The sequence below is a fragment of the Musa acuminata genome, chromosome BXJ3-6 (assembly GCF_036884655.1).
Source record: "Musa acuminata AAA Group cultivar baxijiao chromosome BXJ3-6, Cavendish_Baxijiao_AAA, whole genome shotgun sequence".
NCBI lineage: Eukaryota > Viridiplantae > Streptophyta > Magnoliopsida > Zingiberales > Musaceae > Musa > Musa acuminata.
Window position 1 is genome coordinate 34,094,296 of NC_088354.1, and position 26,381 is coordinate 34,120,676.

The following is a 26,381-nucleotide window of genomic DNA, read 5'->3' on the forward strand; positions in this document are numbered from 1 at the left end:
CGCGCTCCTCTGACCTACGTGATGATTGGGGAGTGGAATTCTAAACCACACAATAAAAGAGATATAATGGGAAGAGGGGGAGGTGTGACGTGATGCGCAGCACAATAATGGCTACAGTGGCGGGCAGCATTAAACCGATCATGCTTCACATCGCGACGGCGATACATGGTTTCGCTTCACGGCGATTGCGTGTGGACGGAGGGCTTGATGAGTGCACGCCTTCTTAATCACCATCTTCCCTGTGGAAACGCATTAAGACATGACGGCCTCCATTGCCACGTCGTTTCCATATCTTTCGTGAACCCCACTTGCTGCTGGTTTATCGTGGCTTCGATCATCATCATCATCATCATCATCGTCGTCCAATGTGATCCGAATCGAACTATAGTTCCGACATCGTCCCAGTTCACGGTTCCTCTCTGCCGCTGTGTCTGTGTGCATGTCATTAATACTCCTTGTGATGCAGAATCAGGTCAAACCTGGAACCTAAGCCACTTGCGTTTTGTTTAGGGGGCGTATAATTATTACCGCGAGGGGTTTGCATAGAAGGTACGGCGGACACGGTTGTGTTTGACCAGGGGGTGGGTGGTAGCACAGCTCCATAGCTGGCGAGCAGTAATGTGGCCCGGGTTCATCAAGTCTACCCTCACATGGGAGGAAGGCGGAGAACGGTGTCGATTCCACCCCGCTGCGGCGTCGCAGGGGCCGCACGATAGCTGAGATGTGTGTGGTACAGCCATGGCGCGCGGGGCCCGCCGGTGTTGCTGGCCTGGGGCGGTGGTCATCGCCGCACTTCGTGGGGCCCTCCTGTGGTGCAGCGATGTCACCGCTGTGGCTGAGTTGGGTCGCTGTTGCGGAACGGAAGTCCGAATTCCAAAGTGAGGATCGACGTCGGCTTTGGCCAGTCTTCTACGCAAGGCGAAGAATGACTTGACCATTTGTTCTCTTAATCTGTTGGTCTGTCATCGTCTTGCTTCGAACCAAAATCTAGGATTCGGATCCTCGCCCAGATCATCTTTTCGGATCTCGGATCCTACACGATGGCATTCGAGGATCCAAATGCAGTTAAATTCCGTGGAAGTTGGTCGTTGGGCTTCGGCCAATTTAACGCCACACCAAACCGGATGGCGCATTGATGAGGCAGCATCGGTTTGTGTGAGTTCGAAGAGGCGGACAGTGCGCGTGTTTACCGCTTCGCCACTTGCCATCTCGACGCAACGTTGGTGCGGAGACGACCAGGATGGCCCCACCACTGACGCACTTGGTATGATCTTAAATGGGATGGAGACGGGCCGTGCCATCTGCCTCCTGTGCTTCCTGGACTTGCTCGGGCAATCGGAGACGGAAGCAAAGTGCCTCCATGGACACGTACACGTACACGTACGTACCACTGCAGACACCGAGGGATGGGTACCGGAGAGTTATATGTTGGGCTGGCAGAATCGGGCCCTTAACCATTCACATCTCGGCCCCAATCTCGCCGAACGGCAAGAACAATTCTTGAAAACCCTACGAGCCGGGAGGGTTTCTGTTACCGTTTGAAGCACCGAAACAAAGTCCCCTCCTCTTCCGCCTCCTCGGGGTCTCTTTCGCCGTCGCCAAGAACCAACACGAGAGGAAGGAGACATCTCCTCCCCGACCACGATGGTCAGCCAAGACGCCCTCAACCTTGCCGTCAGCCTCATGACCTCCCACTTTGGCGATCTTGTCGCCGTAAGCCCTCCCTCCCCGTCGCTTCAATTCATCCCCCTTCTTCCTCTCTTTGTCTTCTCACACCCATCTCTATCTGTCTGGTCTGATCGGTGCAGAAGGTGTGCGGTTGCCTCCTGCAGGGAGGAACCCTCTCGCTCCAAGAAATCGTCCGCTGCACCGAGCTCTCCAACTCCCAGGTGAAGAATGGCCTCCTCGTCCTCATCCAGCACAACTGCGTCCAGGCATTCTCCGTTCCCAAGCAAGGTGACCGCTACTTTTCCCTTCCCTCTCCCTTCTCCTCCTCCTCCAACTTATTATAGCAGAGATGATTCTCGGTCTTTGTTCTGATTCCTGGGCAGCGGGGGCGGGAGGGGCGACCAAGTCGCTGACGCAGTACATGGCGCTCTTTGACAACATCCTCCACCGGATGCGTTTCACCAAGTTCTTGGCCATCGTCAGGGACGATCTTGGCCCTCAGGTCAGCTTTTTCTTGTCCCTGCTGTCATCAGATTGAATCTATACTTTATGTTTGATCCGTGTACATGCGGATTTCTTGGCCGATGGATGAATTGTTACTACTGAACTGTATTACTGCATTATTACGCTAACCTCAAATGGTTTCCGAAATTAAAATTCTTTGTCCCTGTTTAGACTATTATATGCATCACTTATTAGTCCAGTCCTCATTTTATTTGTGCGTATGAATCCTCACTAGTTTGTGGAGGCCGTTGTTTATTGGATTAAATTTTTGTGCAACACAGATGAATCAGGCATTCATTTCAATAAATGGAAGTGACACTCCTTTTATGTACTTCTTGTAGTGTGAAACTCTTCTTGAGGGTTTGTTGCAACATGGTAGGCTGACTTTTGATCAGCTTGTGGTACGAGCAACTTCAAAACAATCGGAAGGTAGGGTAACTATCTCCACTGATGTTCATTACTTCTTATCTTTTGATAGGTAGTTATTATTTTTATGTTGAAAATTTGCTGGAACCAAATTGGCATTCAGTTTGGTGAATATTTAAATCGTGATGTATCCTCCACAGACAGTTCAAGTATTCGGGATGTTTTGCGAAAGAACTTGGAAAGGCTTGTACATGGACAATATGTTGAACGTTGTCCAAGGCCTGAACCCTTCATTGCACCTACTTCAGAAGAAGGAACTGCTTCGGCTAGAAGACGCAGTGCTAAGATAAGTTGAAAGTGTAAACTGTTTCATATCTGCATCTATCGAGCCTTGTGTTATGACTTTGATATGAAATCAAAATTAATGTCCTGTTTAGACTACTTCCAGTTCTATATCTTGCTAATTAGAGGGTATATCTTTTCAATTCCTAGATAATATGAATACTTGACATGGAGGAACAATTGTTATATATATATATATACATATATTTTGCAGTATTTGGTGATGGTTGGTGGTCTTTTTGAGAGGAGAAATAGAGAATAACTTGATTTTTTTCAAAAGTGGAGGTATTTTTGAGTGGTTAAGCAATATAGTTTATTTGGCTGAATGGCGTGAGAGTTATTGAATCTTAAAGAAATGACTATGATTGAAATCTAGACATCAGTGTTGATGTTAAACTATGGCAAGTCATATCAATAACATATGATCTAAATAGTTCAAGTGTACTCAATCCGCAATTAACCTGATGGTTTCTTTACATTTGATCTTGATTAGTTTACATGGAACGGGACACATTTGCATTGTACCTAGCTTTGAAGAACTGTCCTATGCCTATTGTGGAGTAATCTCTATGTTCAAACCTTCACGAATGGACGGAAGGATCAAAATTAGTAGTATGTTGCGAGTTTTTGTTTAAGGTCACACAAACTTTCTGTTCCAGTTTTAAATTCTGCATATGTTCAAAATATCTGACACATTACTTTTATGAACTCTTGGCGCTACATTTGGTCTTCTTCAGGAACGTTGTATGGGAATTCTAAGCAATCATTAGATGTAGAATTTTAAAAGTTTGACTATGGTTGAGAAAGTAGCGTATGCTAATTTGAGAGGCACTGCAAAAGTATATATCACTTTGATGTGGAGGAACTCATCATGATTCTAATTTTATAATTTTTAGGACTATATCAACCTAACCACTAGTATTTTCTCTTAAATTATCACCGGAAGTATAGTTTTTATGCTTCTATGTCACTTTTCTAACTCTTCTTTTGCTTTTTGTGTCTCACAACTTTCTTTTTATTTTTTGTTAAAGTGGCTGCAAAAGAGTACATAACTTAATGTGGAAGATGCTATGGTTATGTCAAGTCATGGAGCTTCTAGTTTCAACATTTTCAACATTTTTTAGGACATTTTCAGTCTAACCACTATTATTTTCTCTTCATGTTTCAGTGGAATTTAAGATTTTGTTGTTAATATGGCTTCATATCACTTTTCCAAGGTGTCCGCCTCATTTTTTTGACTTTTCGTTGTTTTATGTTCAGTCACTTTATGGTTTTTGTGACTACTCATGAACCTTTCTGATTCTATCCTTAATGTATATGGATGGGCCTCTAATTGTCCTGACACTAGTTGAGTGTTGTTATTTATTTTGTTGGAGTGTGGTTTTACAGACTGAAAGATCTATATTCTTTCTTGATTGGGTTTCCTTGTTGAAGACCATGTTGATTGTTTGTAGTATCAGATCTTTTTGGTTTAAAAAGTCTGTAATGCTTGCATTTGTATTTGATTATGGTGAAACAGGAACCTTATATGTCTAGTTCATTTTGTTTTACAGTCTAAGGAAGAAACATATTCTCTTGAGCAACAAGCTATGATAGCTGCAGCACTCAGCCATGCTGAAAGATTTTCTGTAATTACAGATAGTGGACGTGAGAGTTCAGATGTAAAAGATGCAGATAAACAGGATGTCTCAGTTGGTGATAAGGTTGACTCTTCTAGCAAATTCGTGTGCCTTTTAGTATCGATTGACTGAAAAATTATTCGACCATCTTGTTTGGACATTAATAATCCCTTCCCATGGACGGTTTTTTATTGTCTTGAGATATCGTATTGTGTAATATTTGTACTTTACTAATAGGCAATAAGTACTTACGCTCACATTGTTTCTGCTGCTCATGTATGTGCATTTCGATAATGAGAAAAAATCCTGATTAAAGAACATGAAAATGTGATGAAAGCCTTGCTAAATCTCTCATGATGATGCATTTTGACATTATTGATTTTTTATTCATGTGTTAGGAAGTTGGAAGTTTGTTCATAATCTATTTGTAACTTCATGCCAGCTTATGCAATGCAAATGGACTTTATATAGTTACATGATGACTTTCTTTCTTGATAGGTTTGTGGTCAATTGAAGGACCCTTGAAATAAACAGATTTGCATTCTGTTACTGAAAAGATTGTGAAACTTTTACATGGTGAATTGCATACATAGGCACAGCGCTGGACCACAGAAAATTTTCTGTTTCCTGTTTTTGTTTCTTCTTGCCTTGTATTTGTTTGCTTATATGTTCCAAGGCATGTTTAGAGGTAATTAAGGTTTTGTTAACTTATTATTTGGCTTTATGATAAAATAAGGGGGATCTGTTTAAGATGTTGTCAACATGTTCGAAAGCAATCATGTACACCTTGGATATATGAGATGAATTGATAAGAACTAGCGATGTGAGGAGGGGTAGAGGGAGACCTAAGAAAACATTCTAATAAAGAGGGATCTGGTAGCTGTTAGTCTGACTAGGGTTATTAACCTGCACAAAGCTCAATGGCGAGAAAAAGAATTCCATGTAATCGACACCCAATAGTTAGGACTGAGTTTACAGTTTACAACGGACGAATGGATTCTTAAAAATCTTCCAAAAGTAGACACAGTTGGAGATAATATATTTTGCTAGGGAACCTAAAGAGATGGATTTTTTTCCCCATCTTTCTCAATTGCCAAATGGCGATGCATTTGAAAATTGAAAAACTTCCTTTGTACTTAGCTGAGCATGCAAGCTTGCGTGCTCTTTTATCACTGATGATACAGAGTTGTACCATGACATATGTTAATTGTAACTTTATTGTATTTAAACTTATTATTTTACAGCGCAAGTTTGAGGTTTTAGAGTTGGATGAAGAGGTTCAAGCTGCAATAACTGAGACTGAGGTCCTTTGGCGGGCAAATTTTCAGAAATTTGTTCACTGTCTCGAGAAGAAGGTGTCCATCAAACTCTTCTTTGTTTTTGCTCTGTTTAGTTCCATCCCTAATATGTGATGTAGGAATATGATTATTTGTCATGTAGGTATTGATTATTTCCTCACAGGTATCTGGGAACTGCTCTGCCATTTACTACCTCCATAAAGAACAAAGTAAACCAAAGTAAAATGAGCTATAACAGAATTATAATAACTCTCTTGGTACTTCTTACCAACAGAAAGATCTGGGAACTGCTCTGCCATTTACTACCTCCATAAAGAACAAAGTAAACCAAAGTAAAATGAGCTATAACAGAATTATAATAACTCTCTTGGTACTTCTTACCAACAGAAAGATCCTACTGTTGATGTTTTGATCATTTGATTTATTGCTTGGAGATTATATTGGCATGCGGTTGTCTATGTTGTTTGCTCACAATTCTGTGTTTTCATTCTTTTGCTCATCATGATTCAGAAAACAAATAGGATTGGGAAATAAGTTTTTCAATTGTCACTATTAAATTTTAAGTGGTCACCTCTACCTGCAGTATTTAAGAGTAGTGAGTCATATCACTAAATGCACTGTTCATTATTAAGCAGCTTCTGATCAGGTTTGCTTTGGGAACTTCTAGATTCACATTCATAGTCATGCTAATGGTTTCTTCTTTTTCTCAAGTATTCCTCCTGCAATGGGCACAGTTTATACTTGTGAGTTGTGAGACTTGATGTATCTTCTTTCTTAGTATATTATGTTACTATTTTGTTAATTGTACTTTTTTTTCCATTATAAGTACCCATTTTAGCATCATAAGACTTTTTATATTTCTGACTTGGTCTTTTTTTACCTCATACATCTTAGGCTTGTGTTGCAAACGTAAGATCAAGGCTAGGTCTTGATGCTGGTGTCGTGTTGGAAGCACTTGTAGAGTCAAGTGATCAAGAAAAAGATAATTTTGGTAATATCTGATGTCTGTACTTCATTTGTTTTTTAGAGGCATATTATCTAGGGTTCCTTTTACAGCTGGAACTCTGTGCTTCATTTACACCTTTTCTAAATGAATCAACAATTTATGAAGTAAAGTCACAATTGATTTACATAATTCAATTTTTCATTATATTTATTTCCTTAACATTAACTTGCTTGTCATTCAACTGCTTCGGCTTACTTTGTGACTTAACGATGAGTGTACTGCGAATATGCTATGGCCTAGATGTTTCATTACTTTTGTTGAACAAATTCTTCTTGGAGATTTTGAAGTTGTTTGAACCAAGGTTTGCAATACCGTACCGTACCGGTATTTCGACTTGGGCTCGGTACCGGTACGGTACGGTATACCGAGCGGTATTTACAGTAACTGCTACAGTGCCTCGGACCGGTAACCATCGGTCCGCGTACCGAAAACCTGTCAGATCGGTACATACCGCTTGTACCGGGCGGTACGGCTCGGTACGGCAAACCCTGGTTTGAACCAAGGTTCGTAATTTCGTATCATTCTGGTGTTTCGAGCTTTGCTCAGTACAGTACGGTATAGGTGTATCGAGCGGTACGTTAGGGTGTATACTACCTCGGCGACGTCGCCTCCTTTACTTCTCCTCGTCGCATTAGACGAGGAGAAGACCGGTCTTCTCCTCATCTGCGGTGTTCAACAAAGGCGTCGAAGGCCACAAATGCCTCCGACCTTCGATGAAGAACGCAGCGAAGGCCACAGGCGTCTACGGCCTTCTGCAAAGAAGAAGCCGAGCCGTCGCCTCTCCGTTACCTTCTGGATCGGGATTGTCGAGGGAGGGTGGCGTCGGATTGGAAAGCGTCGAGGTTCTCCTGAATCTCCCCCTTCTTCTCCCTCTTCTTCGAGCGTCTTCTTCCTCTTCTCTCTCGATGGTTCTTCTACCCTTGTCGCAGCTAGGCTGATACCGCCCGGTACGGGTGGTATTATTCGAAATTAAAATCCTTGGTTTGAACCTTAATTATCTGTTCTTGTACCTTTGTTTTCATGCAGACAGTCACTTATCCAAAATGCAGAATTAGATGTTCTTCTGTAAAAACTTAATGTACTTGATTCTAGAGGAGATCTTTTGTTTTCGTCATAAGTTCATGAAACATGGTGTATGAAAGTCTAGGTGATCTTTCTTGCACAAGAAGGGAAATCCCCATGTTAGAATGCCAAAAGATATTCAGACTTAGCTGGTTTTGCCTAAGTCGTGCGGCACCCTTGCGTGTCCGTTCGCAAAGGTCAGCCTCCCGAAAGCCTCCCATGATCCCTTAGAACCCCCCCCAAAAGAGAGAACGGGTTAGAGAAAACGTCTCAGGATCCACAAGCAAACATTTCCGGAAACACTTCATAGACAATGCAAATTACAAACAGACTTTACAAGCTCTGAACAGTTGCACAACAAAGGGTCAAAATGGTTCATTACAGACCGAAAATCTCTCACAAGTGTCCACATGACACAACCTTTATTTATAAGCCTAAAGAGGCCACCAACCTAACTAAAATGGGACTATTAAGACTTCGACCGTCTCTCTACATGCTGTGCAAATCATGAACATACCAAAAGACACGGACATACATAAGCATTACATCAAACATCCTGTTTAGAAGTTTGTCCGTGACAATAAGTTCATGAAACATGGTGTATGAAAGTCTAGGTGATCTTTCTTGCACAAGAAGGGAAATCCCCATGTTTGAATGCCAAAAGATATTCAAGATAGCAATGAATATTTTGATCTTGGCTTGTCACATTTAAATATATACATTTATATATATCTCTCTCTGAAGCCTCATCTTTCTATCAGTATATCTAGATGTACAAACTTCGTAGGTTACACATGTTAAATTATCTGTTTAATTATGATTGCACAAGTCGATCCATAAAGCCTATTTCCTGAGAAATGAGAATCCATATCTACAAGCCTAGAAAAGCCACCATAAATTCATTCTAGCATTTAAGATTTAAATAAGCTATCTTATTATCTTTCAGTTTAATTAATAAAGTTATCATTGATCTAAAAATTATGTTTTGAAATCATATGGCTACTGAAAATTTGGGATTTACTTCTTTATTGGAATTTATATATAGAAGATCCAATTCTAACCACTTATATTTTGCTGTTTTATCTGTAGTTAAAGCATCAATGGATGGTATTTTGGAAGCAGTGAGAGGAAAGCCTGGTGGTATCTCTATGACGTTGGAACACATTAGGATTGTCCTTGATCAACTTGGTTGTTCTTCTTCCATCGAGGATAACAATGTATTCTACAAAATGGGTAAACGTGTTCTTACCTCTGGCATCTGTTGGGTTTATTAAAACAGACTTATAGTTCTTGGAGTTCTAACTTTTGTCTTTTGACATTGTTCATTTTCATGGCTTGTAGAAGTGCAATGCATAATTGAATCTTGTCAGAATGATGAGGTACGTAAGTGCTGTATTTTTGTTTCTCAAATTATTTTCGCAATCTTCAGGATTGCAGCACATTTACCTTTCTTGTGTTCCATTTTTAGGTGGAGTCTCTTGTGTTATCAAGATACGGAAAAGAGGCATATAGGATATTTAGATTGTTAATTAAAAAAGGTTCTCTAGTTGAGACGGAACAGGTAATGCCTTTCCTGCTAAGAGATTTTGCCCATAAATTTTAGATCTTTTTGGGGCTTGCTTTTTTCCTTGATGACCTAATCTGGAGTTTTACATCTTGTTGATTTTAGATTGATAAAGTTTTTTTCTAGATTTCCTGGAAGCTAGAAATAATATGCATGGCAGTTAATATTTTAGTAGCATCATCTCATCCGCAAAAAAATGAAGAAGTTAGCCAACAAGTTCAGAAACATAAAAGAAGATTATATGTTGAGATGTATTATAATGGTTTTATATAGTGTATAATTTATTATTATGCCTCTTGTGCCTGTGTAGTTTCTCATAGTTGAGGTATTTCTCTTTTTTGGCCTTAGGATTAGAACTTTTACTGTTGATGATTGTCAAAGTAGTTGTCAAGGAACAACTACGTCTAAGTTACATACATATTGCTAATATTCAATGTCTTGAAGCCTTACAGAGATGATAGATGTAAGCATTTCGTTTACATAATTAGATGGCACAAGATTTCATATATATGGTGATTGTGAAGCGCCTGACGAAGTGTTTTAACTGACATGGACACAGCGAGCATTTCGATTTGCAGCAACCTTTCAGTGTGGGAATGACACTCAGAAAGGCAGTTCTTGATCCCAATCAATGCTTAAAATGTCACTTGAACTGGAGTAGTTGGCTTGGTATTTACTAATCCTAGCAGTAACGACACAGAATATCTGGTACCTATGGTATAAACTTAAATCCAGTTCAAACCAACCTATCTCGGTCTCTATCATTTCATGCTCTCTTAGTATAGCCAAAGTTTTTAGTCCCAAAAAAAGACAAACAAAGAATTTTAGACCTTTAATGGCTGAAAGTCTTCAATCTCACTGCCATTGTTCCTGTTCATTGTGAGTGGTAGCAGATAGAAAAAATATAAGAGAAGCAAAGAAGAAAAGGAGAGGAAGAGAAGACTGATCTTTTTTCAGTATGGTGTGTAGTATCTTCAGTGTCTTTGACCCCTCTGGTAAGGAAACTGTGGAAATCAGAGGAAACAATAGTATTACTTGTCTCTCATCTTTCTTGTTTCTTGTTTCTATTTTTAATTTTGTTTTTTGTTGTTGGTAATGCCCAAGTATACTGGTCAGTATTGTGGTATCATACCGGTTTGGCAGTCTGCCAGACTCATCCTGGATTCATATGTACATATAGATTATGGAATTTTGATGCTTTTGAAAAATCACATAGTACCCTTAGGGACCCGATTTATTTGACTTAAAGGGATGAAGAAATTGTTTATTTGGTACATAGTTGTGATTAAGAACATATATGATGTAGCCAGTGATTTAAATAGGTGCTCGGGCGAAGTGAGGCTTGAGCGCCTCGTGTGTGGACCAGATGGCGTGCTTCAATGAGGTGTTGCTTGGGATTGAAGCGCACTGCCTGGGCACTCGCACGAACCCAAATGCCGAGCGCTTCGGGTGAGCGCCTGGTTTAAATAAGGCAACTGAACCAGACTTTTAAGTTTGGTTTGGTTCAACAGTAGTTAGTAACTCAATTTCTTACCCTCAAAAGCTACCCTTCACGCTCGCACGACCCCAAGCCAACCCTAGCGTTGCTTCTGCCTCCGCTGTCAACGCTTCTGTCGTTGCCTCCATCGTAGGTGCAGCAGACCGAGCCTTCCTTTGTCGTCAATGGACAAGTCCAACGGCCTAGCAAGAGCTCGTAGCTTCCTTACATCATCGCTCCGTGTGCAGTTCCTTCCATTGTCGAGGGAGAGGACCGCAGGTTCCTCCGCCACCAACGAACGCCCTTTGGAGCTTCCGTTACTGACGTAGCTGTCTTAAACTAATCCTCCGCCGCTGCCACTCTCAGCTTCTCACCGCTATTGCTGCCACTTTCCACTGTTGATTTTCACTGTCAATAACCCTTTTATCCCCTCTAACTACTGTTAACAGTAAATAATATAATGTTAATAGTATATTTTTAATTTAATATCATATTTTTATTTAAATAATCATATTTATTAATTATATTATATAATTTTTATATTTTAATATTTTAGAGCATCTCGCTTCGTTTAGGCGAGCGCCTAGCGCTTTTTAGATCATTGGAAGTAGCTGCTATTGTAAGAACTAGTGAAAATATATGTTAGAACTAGTTACTACTTGTGGTTGCTTTGTGCCAAGGGTTAGAATTTAATTTCTGACCTATTTGCACTTGTTGTGGCAACCTACAATTCATAAACGATCTGTTTCAAGTTAACCTTTGTTGATGATGTTATTCTAATTGATGTAACAGAGATTAATTTAGGAACTATGCTTGATATGTATGATGAAACTTTATGACTATATGGAATGCACATCTATTAATGTCTATGTCAAGAAATAAAGATTTAAGTGGGTTATATCTAACATGAAGGGGACACTAAATATTTGTAAAACATTGGCAAGATGATTAATTGAAAGAAGTGTGTCTGATGCATCATGCAATTACAAATTACACCTATGACAATATGGAAAATGTTGATTGTAAGGTGAGATGATGTAGAACATGAAAGTATGGAATATGCTCATGAAGATAATGTAGAAATGAGGATATCGACTTGGATGATTGGTATTACTAGGACAAATTGAAAAGAGAGTTTGTAATAGTTTGTTTAATCAATTATAAGTAGTGGTAGTGCCATATGAGTTTTAAGGTGTGAGAAAATTGTTTGCTATGGTCTTGTGCATATGCTTGTCTAAGTCCAAGTTGTGAAACTGAGATATTTGGACTTAGTTTTCGTAAGTGACGGACCAGAGAAGACTTGGCCAAAAGAAAATGATCCGTGTATTATGAGAGGGCATTACCTTTAGCAAAGTTAAACAGCAACAGAGATTAATGCAGCCATCACCAGCTTTTATATGAATAAAGTTTGTCAGTATTCTAATTTTTCATTTCTTTTTGACGAGTGGTTTTAAAAGGCGCTTGGGCATGGCGAGGCTCGAGCGCCTCGCAGAAACCCCAAGCGCTGCGCTTCAATGAAGCGCTACTCGGGTGTTCGCTTGAGCTTAGGCGCCAAGCGCCTCGAGTGAGCACCCATGCCAACTTTGGGACTTGGGTTCAATCGTTGGTTCGATTGGACTTATAAGTTGGTTCAATCGAACCAACTAACTTAGTCCAACCCCCTCCCTCGCCTGTCCCAGTAAAAGAAAACAAAGGTGAAAGAAACCCTACATCTGTCGCCTTTATTCGCTCTGCCAACCGTCGTCGGCAACCTCCAATCTCATTCACAGCTGTAGCTCAGCTGCCGTCGTTGCAACTCGTTCGTTGTTGGAGCTTGCCCGCCATTGCAGCTCGTTCGCCACTACAACTTGTCCGACACTAGAGATCGTCTGCCACTACAGCTCGTCTAAACCCTAAACCTCTTCCACCGCTATATTTCTGTCCGCTACTGTCGTAGCTCTGTCCGCTGCCAATGGCAACCTCTTCCATTGCCTTCGTTCGCTGCCTTTACACGCTTCGTTCGATGCTGCAGCTCCGTTCAACGTCGTCGACAACATTGTCTGCTGCCTTTGTCTGCCACTGCAGCTTCATCCATTCGCAGCTGCTGTTTCGTTCGCCGCCCTTTGCTTCCCCCACCTTCTTGTTAATCAAACTGCTTCGTCCATTCCCCCACTTTCCTGTTAATTAACTGGTTGGCTCTTGTCCAACTTTGGTCAAGAAACTCCCTGGTTAACAAAACATTCTTGGTATACATGAAACTCTCTTAGCTTTTACTTGATGATGTCTTAGAGCAACAAAACATTCCTGGCTAACAAGATGCTTTTGGAGCAGTTTAATTCAAATATAGGTCTTCATAAACATGTTTAGCATATTTTTATTTAGTTGTCTATTATTTTAATTATAATATTTGGGAGTGCTTCACTTCGCTTGAGTGTGCGCCTAGTGCCTTTTAAATCACTGTTATTTGAGTAACCAAGACTGTAATGGTTCACTATATTTACTTTCTATGGACTACATGATGCTGTTACATATGTTCTGTGAAATAATGTTACGAGTTTTGCATAAGTTAAAAATAAAAACAGCTATATAAGTGATATCTTGTGGCTCAGAGACAAATATGATAAAATTGACATGGGCTTAATTCTAAACACCTTGCTAATTGTGGTTTGACAGATTTGATAGACCTAGGTGTCATTTACTTAAAAGTGCAGCAGTCATATAGAATTATAGACATCATTAAAGCTGTTTATATGACACATACATAATTCTGATGCTATCTGTGCCTTGATAATTCAATTGATGGCAGAGAACAGACTAAAGTGTATAGTCGATAAAAATAATTTGCCTAATGTAAAGATTTTGGTTTCTTTCTTCCATGTTTTATTCATTAACACTCAGTTGTTTCATCTTTGTAGATCTCAGATATCACATTTGTTGAAAAGAAAGTTGCCCAGGGGATTTTATACAAGCTTTGGAATGATGATTACCTGTATATGCAGGTGAAGTAACTTTTATTGGGACAATATGCATTTTCATTTATTAGCATAGAGATTCATTATTGGCTTGTGTGAAAATCTGTTTCTTGTATGCTTATAACCTTGCAACATGTGTGATTTATTTGTAACAGAGAGAAGGTTATCACAATCATGTTGGCTTCTAGCTTATATTTGCATTTTTTAGGTTCATTTACCTATTTTATTAAATACTTCTTACTGCTTCATTTGGGCATTTGGAATTTTGGTTTGAGGTTTTTAATATATTTTACTCTTTGTAAGATTCTGTGTTTATGACATTGTGTCAGTGCTTGTTGTCCATTGGCTATAACAATGGTGTAAGAGTTTATTCTACATGATGAAATCTGTTAACATCTATAAGGGATTTCTTGTGCAAAAAATTAGTCTTTTATGTGCTAAGTGGGAAGTCTTTTTGGTTTGTTGTTGTCGTTGCTAAGTGGGAATTTTTTTTGTAATAGTCAGCCAGATGTCATCTGTCTCGTTGTTATTGTCCTGGCCCTTTTCAGATCAAGTGGGTTTATATGAGATGACATTATGCAACTTTTGTCAATGTGATGTTAAAATTGCAAAGATGTTACTAAATTCCTAGTGAGGGTAAAATTAGCAAGAAAGACACCTCTTCAGGAACCTATAAAAAAGCTAATTTGAAACTGTTTTCTTTTTTCTGACTGCCATTCTTTTTCTGACCGATCATATATGTTTAAACCCATCATCTAGCCTTAAGCAATTTCTATCTTCATTTTCATGTACTAAACAGATGATTAGTTTGTGTCGAGATAATTTCCAACTGATCATCCTAAGATTTGTCCTAATCAACTTCTGCATTATTTATTCTTTTTGTGCTTCTGTATCATACTTTATACACAGGCTACTATGAAAAAATCTGATTACTCTATGCATGGATTGTTGAATCGGTCCGTACCTATGTACCGACTATGTGTTGGTATGGTACTTATCGTGCATACAAATGTACCATATGTCGGTACATGGGCGTACAGATGATATACCAAAGATCACCAAAAATGGCTCCAAAAATACTTGAAAAAAAGAGAGGTTAAATTAGGATTCTAAAGTGGAATTTGATCGTTATTGACCTGTACCGTTCGATAACTATCGGATTTCAACTGTTACTGATCGGTACAAACCTCGTATCGGATAATATGGGGTCATATAACTGTACTGCCTGGAATAGGGTGGCCCATGTACTGGTTTCCAGTTTGATTGGTACGTACCACTTGTACTAGGCGGTACTCATCAATACAACAAACCATGATTCTATGTGAACAGCACCTAAATTTATTGATGGAGCAGTGTAAGAATCTAGCTGACAAGCAGTTCATTAATATGAGAGTATATACCGATCCAAACTCCTAGATATAACATTATTCTTCAGCTACTATGTATTAATTGGGTGAAGATACCACACAAATCTGGTCGCAATTGTGCTAGGATCTTAGTCCTTGTCCAGTGTGGTATGAAAATTGGAATTTTATGAATATTTTTCAAAGAAAATTCATGTTATGAAGAACAGAGTTGTTTACAACAGTTATATTATAAGGGTCCAAAAATGTCAAATCGAATGACATCTAGCTTGTGTAGGTTCTGTTTTTGGTTGTTTTCAGATTCTTATCCAGTATGTTCTGTGAACTCAGATATATCTAAGTCCTGTTTGCATGTACTTTAACCTCGGAGGTGTGTTGACCAATGTTATTGGTTTGTTATGTTGGTTAAAGTATATTATGCCATGCAAATTATGCACTTTATATTGATTTTGTAAATTATATATACACTCTTAAAATACTAATTGTCTGCACATGACTATGATATTTTATCTACTTGAAGTAAATATGAAATGCAGAAATCTTTTTTGGTAATTCCAAATATAGTAACTCGCTAGTAATCTGAATGGGGTTTCCTTGTTCTGTTCACAGAAAGTTATTTCGATTGGTGCTGGACAGTTGCAACATTTCTTGTGGAAAGTGGAAAAGCATTCACTTTGGGAGCTTGTCCTAAATCATATGTATCATGCTGCACTTAATTTGAATCAAAAGATTGCTCATATAGTTGAACAGGAACAAGAGGTTGGTGATTTTTATTCTTTGTTATGGACTTTTCGTGGTCCTATTTTTCCCACCTGTTCTGTTTATTTTAAGCTACTTATTAGAAGCAGTTGAATGTCTGTAATAGTAATTATTTAATTCAATGATGGTGTAATGGGTTACTTTGTTCCAATTAGTCATCATGACGTCAAGGCCACTTGATCTATAACAAATAGCATGATGTCAATGCCACTTGACCTATTACAAATGGCCTTTAGGTTCTAGATGTAGCCTTGTTACCATGTCATTTGCCCAACTTTTATAGATGGGGAAAACATCATGTTAATAGCATGCTGAATTGCTGATTTGGACAGTAACCAAATTGTTAATTTCTGGTGATGGCTGTGCTAAGTCAATAGCTGCAATTGCCTCTGTACGAGGACTGTTGCTTTTCTACCTGACTGTTGAAATCTAATTTTAGCATTTGTCAGACAGAAGTGTACATCTCAAGCTATAGTCATATGTCATCTATTTATTTATTTTTTGGTTTTCTAAGTACTGTAACTTTGATATATTCTGTAATCTTAGATGCTGTATGTTATGTTAATGCTCATTTCTCTTATGATTATTTGCTTTTCCTGTTCTTGACTGCCTTGTCAAAGGTTTGTACTTAATTTTGTCCCCATTGTTTGACCAATAACTTTCGTGAGGATCAGTCCTAAAGGAAGATAATTCTATTAATCTTTTGTACAGCCTTGGAATTTATTGCTCCAGGAACTTTAGTTAAACTTTATGCTGGGATAAATACCATGTAACATTCCAGATTTATATTTGAACACTGTTAAATATATATTTCTTTTGATAGTGCAGCCTTACTCTTGTTTTCTTGGCTTCTGATATCCAATAGGTCTTGTCATGGTTTCTTAGTGGCACTTGGCACACATGGTAATTGGCGAGTGGCCAACCCATGCTGTATGGTGCCATGCTTGCTATGTGCTTGCTTACATGTTTTGTATTTATCTACAATGGACCATTGTTTATAATTTTGGTTTAACTAATTGAATAATTATTATCTTCACAGCATAGTGTTGATTTGGAGTCAGCTTGTTTGTTAAATTTAGCTTAGTTTGTTAAATTTATCACAACTCCGGTTCAGAGCGTAATTTTCATTTACAAAGGCTTATGCTTGTAGATATGAAATCTTCTCAACTTCCAAAGGTGCTAAAATTGTTAGCTAGCATAAGATATCCAAATTTTCAGGCATGCATCAGTTGCTATTTTAGCATCTACAGGTACTTAAAAGAGTTTTCCAAGAAACGATCTGCTTCTGTTTCTGCCACTTTATGTTGTATCTCTATAGATTTTAGCAATTAGTGAGTTTTCCAAAATTGATTGTTTTATGTTTCATTGCAAATTACGTTGCCATTGACTGGCAATCCAAAAGCAAACCAAAACAACCTGATTTTTGTTTTATGGTGCCTCGTAAATCATTCATATTACTGCTGCAAGTCATAAGTTGGCTTTGACTGTTGTGCTATTTCAAGGAATAGCTTTTCTTCCCCCATTTATATGGCGTCACGTTTGCCGACTTTGTTGTGGCAGGTTCTACAGGCTAGGGAAAAACGTGAACAGCTGAGGAAAAGTAGGATGATATTGGAATTGTCCCTTCTGAAAGTTGATGATGCTCTGATGTTATTCCACGACTTCAAACGTTAGGGCGTGTAGCTTTTGTCATATACGTAGCTTGAGTTTTTTTTTTTAAATCATATTTGTAAAGGAGGTTTATGACAACTTTGTTGTGGCAGGAAATTGTGCTTAACCAGACCAACAGGGTCGTCGACCCTGGGATACGTTGTTACATCATCAACTTTTGTTTCTGAAAATGATTTTTTCGAATCATTCCGTCGCTGTACTGTATATATATATATATATATATATATAGAGAGAGAGAGAGAGAGAGAGAGAGGCTTCAGTTATCTCCTATTCCCAATGACTTAAAAGTGGGGGACTGCCTTATAAGACAAGTATCTTATTTGAACTCTGTTCTCTTCTTCAAATGTGTAGTCCTCCTCAGGTGATGGCGGTTATGTCTTTCTTCTTCCTCCACAGGTTGAAATCATCATTCGATTTCCACTGTGTTGTGTCAGTTCCATGTTCAACACACTTGGAGGTTGCCCTTTGGTTCCATGTGCGGAACCTGTCATGGAAAGATTGTCTGTTTCTTGGGCAAGTATATATGCCTTGAGTGCATTAGGTAACGTGTTGTGGTCTCCCATTGTCTATAATACATCTAAATTGCTCCCTTGAATGAACAATTTGTATTGGATGCCACAAGTGGGACCTGTGGGAAATCTTCCAGAGACTAGGTCTACTTCTACAAGCTGATTCCCCTACATGTAGTCTATTCCCTGCTACAAGTCACCCACCCCATGTGCTTTGCACATTACAAACATTGCAGCAACTTACCATATATATATATTTCTACATATATGCAGTTAGTTCCTCATCAAACAAATACTTTCTCCAAGTTTCTGATTCATGACTCTCTACTAATTTTTTTTATATGGTAACAGCAGGAACAACTACTTATTCTTTTGTTCGCAGCACAAATAAAAACCATGTCCGTCGACTTCTCTCCTGTCCGATTCCTCCTCCGTCCAAGCCTGTATCGATGTACATCACAGACTCGTACGAATATTAAGGCAGCATCCTACCCGATGGACGGTCATCTTGCAGAGGACCGGATCCAACAAACAGGAGGAGAAGACGCAACACTGGAGCTAAAGGACAAATCATCCACGTTACAAAGAGACGAGAGACAGAGAGACCAAAGCCTCTCCCCCCGCTGCACAAAGCACTGACGCAGGCATAAGGAGAACAGCAACATCACCACCCCCGGCAAGCCAAAACGCCCTCCCAAATGCTTCCATGCCAACCTTGGATCCAACTCTAAGCTTCCCTTTGGCTCACGCAACTCCTCCCCTTGCCATGCCTTTCAACACTTGCGATGTTTCCTTCATCTGTTTCTTCTTCTCCGCCGCTGTCGTCGCCGCCCAGCAAACCGATAGCGACACCTGGACGCCGTCCAACGTGGCGGTGTCCTTTCGCCCCAGCGTCGGGATCGTGATCGGCATATTCACGTTCATGTTCTCCCTCACCTTGCTCCTCCTCGTATACGCCAAGTTCTGCCGATCCGCCGCCGCCCCCGAACCCGACTCCCTCGGCGCCGACGCCGCTGGCCACGGAAGGTTAATTCTGCCCCAGCACCGCTTCTCTGGCATCGACAAGACCGTCATCGAGTCCCTCCCGTTCTTCAGCTTCTCGTCGCTGCGCGGCGTCCGCGACGGCCTCGAATGCTCCGTCTGCCTGTCCAGGTTCGACGACGCCGACGTCCTCCGCTTGCTTCCCAAGTGCAAGCACGCGTTCCACGTCGGCTGCGTCGACCGCTGGCTCGAGGCGCACTCCAGCTGCCCCCTGTGCCGGTGCAAGGTGGAGGCCGATGACGCCGCCCTCTTCAAGTACTCCACCAGCTCCCGCTTCCTGTTCCCCTCCGACCGGCTCGAGACCAGCGGCCGCGACCTCGAGCTGTTCGTGGAGCGACAGCCCAACGACGACGGCGATCCCCGCGGTTTCTCGAGATTCGGCATCGGCAGTAGCTTCCGGAAGACCGACAAGGTCACCAAGGACAAGAAGGATCAGGACTTGCCGATGCTCGAAGAAGGCGCCGACGGAGGCCGGTTCTTCCACAAGTTCAAGCACAAGATCATCGTCTCCGACGTCGTGTTCAAGAGCCGGTGGAGCGACGTGAACTCGTCCGACTTGATTGCGTTGAACTCCGAAATGCTATCTGGGAAGACGTTGGCAGATGTGTACTGGAACGTGGAGCCAACTGGCGCTGCAAGGATCAGTGGGGGCTCATCAGAGGGAAAAGCTTCGGTCGATGAGAAGGTGCTCAAGATCAAGGAAGAGATGGAGAAGAAGAGACTGCTCGAGATCAAAGCCAGCCAGCTGAACAAGAGCTGTTCGACGGCGCTCCCGAGCATGTCCTCGAATTCTGCTCACGACGCCAATCTAAACAATACCAATTCGAGAGCTCTGATTTCGTCGGGCAACAGAACAATGTCGGAGATCACAAACTTATCGAGGTTCAGGCAGGTCAAAGATCCCGGCAGCATCGGCACGACAGATGAGAACGAAGATGAAAAGGTGAGGAGGCTGTGGCTGCCGATCGCGAAGCGGACCGTTCAGTGGTTCGCCGGAAGGGAGAAGAGGTCGCCACTGGTGTAGCCAATCTTAGCATCAAGATCGACTGGATTCTCTCTGGTTTTGGTTAAAGATAGCGACAAACACATACACACACCTTGTTCCCATTTGTCTCCCTCATCACAGATCTCTGAGTCTCTCTGTCTGAGAAAATAAGCAAACCTTGTAGCAATCGGATCAAAAGATAAACATATATGTTATACTAGCATAGATGATCAACACAAATTCATGTCTCCGACGCAGGAGCACATGTCGCTGACTTCTTCTCGGACATCAACCATCAAGTGTCTGTATTTGGGATAAGAGCTCGGTAGAGACGAGCAATTAGTAACGTAAGAAACAACTTGCAGCGCGTTGCCATCAATCACACGTCCTCGGCGAGCCCTCTGTCATCACCCCCTCCCCAACTTACGTGTTTCCTGGCCTTTTGCTCCTCGGTCGGTAACGGAGACGAGGAAGGCTTGTAGCCTATCCCAATACGTTTTGGTTGGAGCAGTTGAAGTCTGCAGCGACTTGGTGACACTAAAAGATGCCAAGAACAAAGCTTCTTAAATCAATGGTGGCCTGCAGGCGTGATGGATGAGATATGCTTCGTTGTCCGCTACAACAGAGGATCCAATCCACCATCTCCCCGTGACGCAGACAGAGCTCTCTTCTTCCCCATTCTAATCCTCCACCAGTTCTTCATTGTATATAATGTAACAAAAGAGAGAGAAAAAGTGCACATCTATGGTTGATGAGGAAACGTGGATCCCCAGAACTGCGTGCTCAGACGTCCACACGATCCATGGCGACAAAGATGGTGTTCATGAATAGTAACTAAAGATCTTTTCTCCTTGAGTGGCTTGACTTTGTGCAGCTCGGCTTTGCATGTATGTGACGAGGCTATTGTTTAATGCAAACTGTCTCTATACCACACTTCCGAAGACGACTTGCTCGATAGGTACCGTAACCTACATGTTATTGGATTCGGTATTTGACCGGTAATACCGGTGTGTTGTAGGTTTGAACTGACTTGCCCAATCGAAGACTGACTTTTCATAAATGATTTGCGTCATGAAACGTTTTTAGCCACAATTGGCCTCCGACAGAAAGATGCTGACTTCCCAGAAATCAAGGCCATAAGAAGTCAACTGGTGATCGCTACAACTCGCGGAAATCCAGGAGTGTCGATATCCTCTATCTATCAACCCAACAAACAGACAACGGAACGCTGTGCTGAGTGGCCCAATCAAGACGAGCCCAACACGGGTTGCCTGGTCGAGCGAGGAAGCCGGACAAGTGAGTGTCGCCTGCGCTTTGCATGAGCCCGAGCGCCTACGGTCTTCTGCTATGTTGCTTTCTCGCTGTCCTAATCGGCTACTGCGCTGTGGGGATAAAAGCGAAGGGAAGCACACGCCGCCTTTTTGACTTGGGTTCAACAGGACGGCGAACACACGTACGACGCCCGCCGTCGGCTCTTGTCCGATGTCATGCACGCGAGCGACGCGTCACTTCGAGTTCCCCGGCGCGCACTCTGTAGAAAGCGGCGTCGCGTGCCTGCGTGCGTGCGTCTCGCTCGCCTGTTGTCTCCTCCGCCCGCGCGTGCGTGCGCCCCGCTTGGCTTCTGCGTCGGGCCCGCCCTCTGAAACCCAGCCAACTGCACCATTCGCAGCAGACACTCGTAATCATCAGGTAGCAGAAGAGGTATCAGCATGGAGGCACGTAGCGCTCAGCCACTGGAGTGCCCGCGGCCACCAGAGCAGACCCTGCGCTTCACCCGTTCATGGCCACTCCCTTCCTGTTGTCAGGACGCCCTACATTGGAAACAGAGGGAGTGAGAGAAACAAAAAGGGCAGGGCAAAGAGGAAAGCCCCTTAAACGGGGAACATGTTTTCTGGAGATGCTGGTTGGGCTTCCATTTGGATGTCAACTAGCAGCACGCTCAACACTGTCGTAGTACTACATCACCAAATATATATAGGACCTCAGCGTGTGTCCCCGTCCATCCCTCTCTTCTCCAACTCATATAGTCCATTAGAATTTTGTTCTCCACAGATTAAGGTAAATGGCAGCCATCCTATCAGCAATGCGTTACGTAAGCCATTAAACATCAATCTGAATTCCTAAATGTCCGTCTCGAAACGTAAGAGCAAAGATTTAATTCCTTTCCGAAGAGTCTTGGCTCTCTAACTATTTCTTTCTCGTCTTTGCTTGCAGTCGTATGATCATGGAACCGGCATCAGCTACACATGCCTTATTCGATCTTTCTGACTCCACCTTGACCTCCTTCGATCTCGATGACGCAAGGGTTTCAAGCGTTGATGCACCGGTACAAGCAAGACCAGCTCGATCTCGCTCCCATGATGCTGCCTTCGACTCGGCAAAAGGCTCCGCAGTTGCTGATGAGGATTCTGAAGGAGAATTAAGTGCGGTGTCGAACGCTGGGACATGCTATCATCGCGAACAACCGGAGGAGGGTTCCGAGGAGGCCGAGGATGACGACGGCGACTCCGTTACCGACCTTCTTCACGTGGAGACTGTAAGGCAGAAGATTGAGGTGTTGGCTGCAATGGTGGGCATGGAAGAATCAGATGAACCTGGGGCGGTGTTGGGCGAGGTTGTGAAGGTTCTCAAGGAGTTGGAGAGGAAAGCAGAGCGTGTCGCTTGTAGGATGGAAACAACAGAGGAATAAACCCTGCACTGCAGGATTCCAATGCATTGCAATTGGACCAAATGTAGCTTTATGTTATCTATCCTGAGAAAAATATGGTTCCTTGATCTGTCTCTGTGCTTGTTTCGGATTAATCCAATGCACTGGAGTTTGCAACATGATGATCAACGGATAATTGAAGGATCATTACCGGCAACCAAAAGGTAGGAATCAGCTTCGTCACCATTACCATTACATACGTGGACACGGCACAAGTGACACTACCTGTTGCATCATCGGATATCTAATAGCGGTTATGCCACTTCAGCTGTCACAACCGTCCTATGTTCCATCATCCGCAATTGTCACCGCGATCATCTCGATAGCAATTATGTCATCTCAATGATCAAATCACTATTCTAGAGATTAATAGTACTATAGAACCGTCACCTTAGCGGTGTAGGACACATCATCAAGACCCTTTACTAATTACTCCAATCGTCTTAATCGGAAACCATTAGAAATCTCTAGACTATAAATAGTTTTTTTTTCTCTTTTCGCACACATAAATCCACTATGTAGGTGTTCATCCACCATCTTAAGAGTCATAGTTCAACAACAACTATCTAGATCTATATCGGTCGAACAGCCCTAACAAATTATCGATGTTTTAGGTCAAATCGATTTGCTTCTATCTTAGGCTTGAAAGTCATCTATAGGATTGATTTTGAGGAAAACAAGTATATTCTTCTTGAAAAGATATACTTCTAATCCGAATAACACAAAATAATAGATCATGGAGAAATCATAATCCTTATATCTATATGAATAATAACACTAACAATTATATTCTTCTTGAAAACATATACTTCTAATCGGAATAGCACAAAATAAGAGATCATGGAGAAACCATAATCCTTATATCTACATGAATAATAACACTATAAATTCTCTCCATATTATCGATCCTCTTCGTTGAACACCTTCCACTGGAAAATACACATTTTAATCATGCACAGAAGTATAGTGTAATATATCAAATGAATTCTACAAACAACCAAAATTACTATGAGGAAAAACAATAAATGAATTAATTAATATAATATTTTATTATTACTTTCAATCTTTCTTCACAATATAAACTCTTTGTTAGATTACGTAATTTTATTTAATTAAGTAAGATATATTATATATCTGATTAGATTTTGAACATGGCTATCAGTCAATACAATGAAAATCTAAGATTAGATGAGAGAAAATTTTCTAATTACTTATTCTAAATCTTCAATTGGCTACGAGAAGATTACATATCTACTTTTATGTTTTCTTAGTTACTTATATTACATATCGAACTCTTATGTTTTCTTAGTTACTTATATTACATGTCTACTCTTATGTTTTCTTAGTTACTTATTATAAGTTTTTGCCTATAATTATATGGGACGCGGATATGATATACAAAAGAAGCTTATAGATCTACTCTATTTTTTCTTAGTCTTTATTCTATCGTTTATATTAATAAAGGGAACTTTTGAAGGTCTAATAGAGGCAACTTGTAGTAATTTGCTGGACTTCATCTTAAATGCCTAATGTTGTGCATAAAAACTAAGTTGGATTATTCAAACAAACCACCCATAAGGTATCAAAATAGATGTGTTTGTGTGCGAGGGAGAGAGAGGCACACTATCAACAACACATACCTGTTGCACCAAATAAATCAAGAAGCCAAGTCCGACGAACCAATGCTTGTGGTTGAGAGAGACCTCAGCATGAAATGCTGATCAAGCGATCAAGGTTATATCTCTTGTCAAGATGTAAATTATCAGGAAATTTACTTACAACATGACCTAAAACCCTACAAGTGTCACCTTTGTATCCTGAGATACTTCGCCCCTGAGTTGAATCCTCTCCTCTCTGGCTGGCCTCTCTTCATTATGCAACCAAAAGCATCTGCTGCCAAACAAAGACGCACAGAGAAAGCTTCTCCTATTCCAGCAGAAAGATTCATCCCGTACCATTACATCAGATCTGTGTTTCAGATTATGGCACTTTATATGAAGTTAGAATAAGACATTCTCATGCACTATCATGTAAGACTACTACTACTACTACATGGAATTAGCATCTGCTTGTGCATTTTCTGGAGTTCATTGCAGTTTCTTTCCTGCAGAATATACATAAATGTTCTTAATAACCTCCGAAACTACGGCAACTTCACAAAAATATCCTTAAGGAGGTCCGTATTGCAAGAATTTAGAGTGATAGTTTAAGCTCCAAATCTAGTTCTTGTGTCTGGTTTGGGTCAGAAATTTGGCCAATTGAACCCAAAGAGAGGCTTCGATCATGCCGTCTCCTCTTCTGTGCTGAGTCCTGTGCAGTGAATGCATCCTCGATGGATTGTCGGAAGAGCGGCAGTGCCACAGGATGTGCGTGGTAATGGTATGGATAGATACTCGCTTCATTCAATTGTGATCTGTTATTGATGCCATGAATATGTAGTTGAGAGACGATGAGATCTCTTTAGTGATGAAAACTCTATAGCAAGATTACCTTGCTGAAGCATCAGACCAGTGTTCGACATAGTTCAAGCATCTTTTGTCATTGTTTCCATGTCCCACCTACAATTACAACAACAAGAGTTATCGATGCTCATGAACATATGCATGACAGATTCTGAGTTATTGATGCTGATGAACATCTTCTTTAAATCGTGGCTTTTACTTAAATCTGTGCTACTTCATCGTGGAAACTCGAGTTTGACGTACTGTCATGTTTGGATGCAGTGCAAGCGTTGGCGATCCTGATGATGAGGGAGATGATGGAGCTGCCGCTTTTACTTTCGAATCTTCCTGCATGAGACAAGCCATGAAGATGATCTGCATGTGAGAAGCTGTATATGCAAATCGAAGCTACACAAACTCTGGAGAAAGAACAACACATATACATGGATGGAGATGGAGATGGAGAGAGGGAAAGACCATGTTGAGATCACTGGGGAATGAGAAGTCAAACGCAGAAACGTATCCGTTCATCTGGCTTTGTAATCGGATCTTCTCCAGCTGAGCCACCCCGAGTCCTCTCTGGGGTTGCTTTGGTCTCTTCGAGCTACTCTTCCTTCCCTTCCTCGAGCCACCCGAACTCCCACTTCCGAAGCCAAATCTAAATCGTTTGCTCTCCATCTCTCCTCACCTTTCCACACCTACACCAAGCGGCTGGGAGAGGAAGAGGAAGAAGGAGAGAAAGAAGAGAGGAGGAAAAGGAAGAGCAGACAGCGACGGAGAAATAGAATACTAAGCATTGAAAAAGATGGGTTGCCAACAGCCATTTAAAGGGTGTGCTGTTCCCTGAAAGCAGTGAATGCATTGCTGGTTTATATTTATGTGGATTTGGGGAGATCTTATTTGCTTTTGGCGTGCATTAATTGTGTGGTCAAGCAAGTATTTTATCCTGAGACCGTAGTAGCATGATCACCTAAAGAATGCTCGTATCCAAACCCAATCACAAGAAAGATGTACTTCAGTTTTCTTTAACATGTCTGTTCTAATGCA

The 26,381-nt window shown here is 41.2% G+C and overlaps 3 protein-coding genes and 1 long non-coding RNA gene across 4 annotated transcripts; 3 read left to right on the forward strand and 1 right to left on the reverse strand.

The window, feature by feature from the left end:
* Positions 1-1,480: 1,480 nt before the first annotated feature.
* LOC103989158 (uncharacterized) lies at positions 1,481-17,837 on the forward strand. The gene is made up of 14 exons (XM_065156959.1): positions 1,481-1,713; positions 1,809-1,956; positions 2,052-2,170; positions 2,514-2,601; positions 2,739-2,882; positions 4,432-4,583; positions 5,744-5,854; positions 6,692-6,788; positions 8,955-9,098; positions 9,207-9,244; positions 9,334-9,426; positions 13,801-13,884; positions 15,831-15,980; positions 17,541-17,837. Exons 1-14 carry the CDS (start codon positions 1,645-1,647, stop codon positions 17,652-17,654), a joined length of 1,551 nt encoding a protein of 516 aa, XP_065013031.1. The 5' UTR covers positions 1,481-1,644; the 3' UTR covers positions 17,655-17,837.
* Positions 17,838-18,546: 709 nt separating this feature from the next.
* LOC103989159 (E3 ubiquitin-protein ligase ATL42) lies at positions 18,547-20,406 on the forward strand. Its single transcript, XM_009407941.3, has one exon. The coding sequence runs from the start codon at positions 18,867-18,869 to the stop codon at positions 20,223-20,225; it is 1,359 nt and encodes a 452-aa protein (XP_009406216.2). The 5' UTR covers positions 18,547-18,866; the 3' UTR covers positions 20,226-20,406.
* A 1,811-nt stretch (positions 20,407-22,217) lies between these two features.
* On the forward strand, positions 22,218-22,961 carry LOC135640663 (uncharacterized). Its single transcript, XR_010497435.1, has 2 exons — positions 22,218-22,326; positions 22,401-22,961. It is a non-coding gene; the product is annotated as an uncharacterized LOC135640663 (long non-coding RNA).
* A 1,932-nt stretch (positions 22,962-24,893) lies between these two features.
* On the reverse strand, positions 24,894-26,107 carry LOC135640161 (protein SPEAR1-like). Its single transcript, XM_065154349.1, has 4 exons — positions 25,812-26,107; positions 25,599-25,682; positions 25,384-25,451; positions 24,894-25,306 (listed from the first exon to the last, which is right to left on the reverse strand). The coding sequence occupies exons 1-4, from the start codon at positions 26,010-26,012 to the stop codon at positions 25,087-25,089; spliced, it is 573 nt and encodes a 190-aa protein (XP_065010421.1). The 5' UTR covers positions 26,013-26,107; the 3' UTR covers positions 24,894-25,086.
* Positions 26,108-26,381: the final 274 nt, after the last annotated feature.

Bases quoted from the DNA above. Each gene is read 5' to 3' on its own strand.
- LOC103989159 (XM_009407941.3), top strand. From the start codon at position 18,867: ATGCCAACCTTGGATCCAACTCTAAGCTTCCCTTTGGCTCACGCAACT.
- LOC135640161 (XM_065154349.1), bottom strand. From the start codon at position 26,012: ATGGAGAGCAAACGATTTAGATTTGGCTTCGGAAGTGGGAGTTCGGGT. The intron at 25,452-25,598 runs GTACGTCAAACT...TTGTAATTGTAG, and splicing joins CACTGCATCCAAACATGACA to GTGGGACATGGAAACAATGA. The intron at 25,307-25,383 runs GTAATCTTGCTA...CATCAATAACAG, and splicing joins TGGTCTGATGCTTCAGCAAG to ATCACAATTGAATGAAGCGA.
- LOC103989158 (XM_065156959.1), top strand. From the start codon at position 1,645: ATGGTCAGCCAAGACGCCCTCAACCTTGCCGTCAGCCTCATGACCTCC. The intron at 4,584-5,743 runs GTTGACTCTTCT...ATTATTTTACAG, and splicing joins ATGTCTCAGTTGGTGATAAG to CGCAAGTTTGAGGTTTTAGA. The intron at 15,981-17,540 runs GTTGGTGATTTT...TTGTTGTGGCAG, and splicing joins TAGTTGAACAGGAACAAGAG to GTTCTACAGGCTAGGGAAAA.